Source organism: Alosa pseudoharengus, unplaced genomic scaffold, assembly GCF_046254945.1.
Source record: "Alosa pseudoharengus isolate Yale_2024_CS ecotype anadromous, Long Island Sound unplaced genomic scaffold, YU_APseudo_1.1 YU_APseudo_1.1_scf_9, whole genome shotgun sequence".
NCBI lineage: Eukaryota > Metazoa > Chordata > Actinopteri > Clupeiformes > Clupeidae > Alosa > Alosa pseudoharengus.
The window spans coordinates 7,317,285-7,321,713 of record NW_027468881.1 but is presented as its reverse complement, the minus strand read 5'-3'; the positions used below and the strand labels follow the sequence as shown (position 1 = coordinate 7,321,713).

The window sequence follows — 4,429 nt, the reverse complement described above, 5'->3', positions numbered from 1 at the left end:
CTAAGTGCAATCATCTTAAAAAATGAAGTCTGGCACTTTTCCTCATAGTGTTGAACCATATAGGATTATCATTAGTTGCCCTACAAGACATTCAGATGAATGATCAAGCAGCGTTTCCATTTGCATACAGTACAGTTCAAGTAAGGGTGGAATTTTATTGCACTCAATAAAAGCACACAATATCTTTATTTCTCTTATGTGAACAACAGAGTCCATATAGGGATGAGGAAGCAGAACTCAATGAATGATTATTCAAAAGAATACATCAACAATAAACAACTCACAGGGATAGGCGGTATACAAGGAACAGTTCATGTTTGGTCAGGGTGTGTTGGTTCCTTCACAAAGCTCTCAGAAGTGTTTAATCTTAACATTCTTGTCTTCACAAACCATGGATCTTAAGTCCATATCAACTAAATATCACAACAACAGGAAGTAGTAGACGGTATGGAAGTTTTTCTCTCTTTGGGAAATTATCAATTGAATGTCTTTTTTTAATAAATTCTGAATTATTTTCTATGATCATAAATGGTGATGATGTACAAAACAGAAGGAAAGTCATGTAAGTCTACTTTGATGTATTGTTGTTCCAACTAATGCCAGTGGCCATGTTGCCCCAACAAAGCACTGCATGTAACCAATGCATCCTGTTCTTGATTCACTGTGAGCAGACTAACTCTGCCTGTTAAAGACCTTTTCTCCCTTCTCCTTTTTTTCTTTATTTCTTTTTTTTTACTCTCCAAGTTGTGACCTGCGGTTCCATTTTGAAATTATGTGTTATTGAAGATCGGCATGCAGTTCACATAGCTACATATCCATAGTGTAAAAAAGGCCCTCGGTTCAAGCCCCACTTCAGGATGCGAGTTGAAGGGCCTTTTTGTGTAAATAATTGAACAGAGAAGCAAGATATATCTTATATGGATCTGGGGGAATGCAGGGGGGTACAACTGTATGGATCAGGGGACCAGGTGGGAAAAGTCTGCTTGTAAATAGTATGTATATAGATATACAGTAAATATATATAAATATATCAACAAGCATTACATAATGTACACAGTCATATCTAAGAGTGTATTCCTGTCTTCTCTGAAGAGGGAGAGACAAAAATCTAACCTGTCTCTGCTTCCATCTGTGTTGGACGATATTGCAGTAGGCCTATGCCGTCTCGGGAAAGCGGACTGTTTCTAGGGATCACTGCCTCGCTCATGTTCACCCACAAGCTGCTACTGTTCTCGCTCGGAAAAAATACACCATCTTCACCATACAGGACGGGAGGAGGAAAAAAAGAGTGCTGTCATTGTAATATGCATTCTGTTTGTAAGTGGTTAAAGAAAAAAAATATCTCATCAATGTAAAACTTCGACTGTGACGATGTTGAGAACGCAAAAATAAAACAAATATATGACCTAAATAATTGTCTGTTGGTTTTCAATCAAAAATACATGCACACATCAATGAATTGTAATTTCTTAATACAGCTGGAACAGAATGATGGAGTGATGGATCTGTGTTCATCTGAAAATACTTTTCAATTAGGCCTATGGAACACCAAGTTGGCTGATTAAGTGCAGGTTCTAGTCTGTGGTTTACTTTCAAGGAGACGTTGTGCACATCCCAGGTGCTGAACAAAAAAGTCAAGTTTTTTTAGGAAACAAGTTTGCACACTCCTTGGTACTCTTTTTTTTTTTTTTTTTTTTTTTTTTTTTCTCATTATTTGGCACGACTTGAAGTGAATCTGAGGAAGACCGCAAGGTCGAAACGTCATGTGCCAAATAATGAGAAAATAAACTAAAAAAAAAAAAGAGTACCAAGGAGTGTGCAAACTTTTTTCCTAAAAAAAAGCTAGTCTGTGGTTTGCCAGTTTAACAGTGTTAACTGGTGAAATGCGTTGTGAATTGGCATAAGCATTTGGCATTGTATAACTTGTAAGTAGTGTTTGTAAAAAGTGATATTGAAAGACATCTAAAACAAAAACACACTCAGACCTAACATGAAGCAATTGCGTACACATTTACTCACACACACACACACACACACACACACACACACACACTAGCGTCAGTACGAAGGCTTCCCCATGGCAGAGAGCTTTCATAAGGTCCTGTAGCAGATGATACTCTTATCTCACTTCAACAGAGGGGTCTCCCTTTCGTCATGTGACCCACAGTGTGCTACCACTCTCCAATTGCCGTCACTGATGGGTGTGGGTGGTGAAAAAATGCAAGGCACTGGCATTTTGTAATCAACTTTGTCAATTCTACGTTTGTACAGTTTCCATCGCTATTGTTTTAAAGTAAACCATAAGAATGATTGGGAGAGAGGAGGATCATCTTTGCATTGATTTCAAACTAAAAGGTAGGAGTTATTTGCAGACCTATTTGTCTCTCAGATGTTTTCATATTTTGATCAGACATATTGCAATTGCACATTGAATCAACAACCTGCAGTTTGCACTCAAACTGGCCTATACTGCAATTTTTGACTGCCTGTGTCAAGCGCATGGTAATCAGACAGCCCTGGTATGAATCTGGCTCTAAACTGGCCCAGATGAAATCCACATAGAGTCAGTTTCCATTCTGGAAACCCAGAGTTGTGTAATTATCAGTTACCTAGAAATGTGAGATTGCATATATTGTAACTCCTGAATTGCTTGTGTGTTAAATATAATTTATTTGATGCATTCACTTAATGTTACAATACATTTTATCTTGCACTTTGTATACAATTCATCATCTTATATATATAAGATGTGTATATATATACAGAACAAGCGAAATAAAAACAGACATCGGGGGTGACAGCTCTGTTGTCCTTATGTTTCAAATCTCCAACTATCTTGATGCTCATTATGCTTCACATTTTCATACACATTTATACATTCATATTTCAGGTAGATTTCTATTTGGATAGCCTGCCCACAGAGCCTTTATAGACGGTTTGTTGAAAATGAAATGCAATAAGAAAAGAACACAATAAAGTGAAATAGCAAACTAGAAATACACATCAAGCACTCTCCATGTGCATCAAATCTCAAGCTATTTTGCCATGGTGCGCGTATGCTTCATGTCTTCATATTCACATTTTATGAATTCATATCTCATGTGCACAGGATGCTCTCTGGTGTGGGGATAGTGCTCCTCGTTCTGCTGGAGCTGTCCAGTCCTCGAGCCGTCTCCAGCCTGTGTCAGTGTTCCGCACTCCAGACCAAACAGCTGAAGGTGAACTGCAGCTCCCAGAAGCTCAAAAAGGTTCCACATGTACCAGCAAACACTGAGGAACTCCATCTGCAGAACAATCTTCTGACGGGTGTTCCAGTTGGGTATTTTGACACACTGCAGAACCTGAGGATGGTGTACCTGTCAGGGAACCGTTTTCACTGTGACTGCAGGATCCAGTACCTGCATACCTGGCTCCTGAGGAACCGGGCACTGGTACAAACGATGCCCATCTGTGCCAGTCCAGATGCCCACGCGAACAAAGCCATCACTGAACTGGTTGATTCTGACTTCTCTTCCTGTAGTCCAGACCACAGTTGTCCTGGTGGTCTATATGACATCATTTTGGGATTTATGCTCTGTGCTCTAATTGTGTTACTGTTTTGGAGCATTAAGTTGGCGAAGGACTCGACGTACATCCTTGGGATTTATGAGAAGCACGCTGGCTTTGAGGCAGAATTGCTCAGGTCTCGCAAACCAAAACACAGGATGAGGACACAGCGAGTAGATGGGGCGAGCTCCTCAGCTTATATGGTGGATGAGCTGGAGCAGCCGTTATTTAATATGGAAATACTCCCGCAAATCGTTGATGCTTTACACAAGAAACACAATATAAAGATCAAAGTAGTATGAAAGAACATATAGTGTGTGTGTATATATATATATTAGGGGTGTAACGGTTCATGTATTCGTATTGAACCGAAACGGTACGGGCGTCACGGTTCGGTGCATGAATTTACACGGAGAATACACGGTATAAAAATACATACAACTCGTGTGTGGATTAATTAATGTCATGCGCAATTACTGTTAAGTAGCGAGAGTTACGGGAGTTCTTTAGCGACACCTAACGCTAATCTGTAGCCTCGCCTTAGCTCTGAAGCTCTGATTGGCGCCTATGTTTTTTTTGTCAGGTCGTCGGTCGAGTCCGTCAGTCATTAGCAGCACTAAGGTTAGACCCACAAGAGTTAGAGGATCCGCTGGTCTCTTTAAGATCGCAAGTTTAAGAACTTCAGTTACAGTAACGTTAGTACAGACGAAAGAGTGGTGGATAAGATGAAACTGTGTGTCGGCGTTGTTCAGCAGTTGTTGGGTATGTGAGTGGAAAAAATGCTACAATTATTCGAAGCCATCACCCAGATGATGTAGGCTACCAATCACTGAAACGAGGGGAAAAAACTTCCCCTGCGCTTCAGCAGCCTTTGGATACACAT

The 4,429-nt window shown here is 40.1% G+C and overlaps 1 protein-coding gene across 1 annotated transcript; it reads left to right on the top strand.

The window, feature by feature from the left end:
* Window positions 1-2,216: 2,216 nt before the first annotated feature.
* Window positions 2,217-4,429, top strand: gp9 (glycoprotein IX platelet). Its single transcript, XM_076276944.1, has 2 exons — window positions 2,217-2,355; window positions 3,110-4,429. Exon 2 carries the CDS (start codon window positions 3,111-3,113, stop codon window positions 3,846-3,848), a length of 738 nt encoding a protein of 245 aa, XP_076133059.1. The 5' UTR covers window positions 2,217-2,355; window position 3,110; the 3' UTR covers window positions 3,849-4,429.

Coding starts and splice junctions, on each gene's coding strand:
- gp9 (XM_076276944.1), top strand. CDS start 3,111: ATGCTCTCTGGTGTGGGGATAGTGCTCCTCGTTCTGCTGGAGCTGTCC.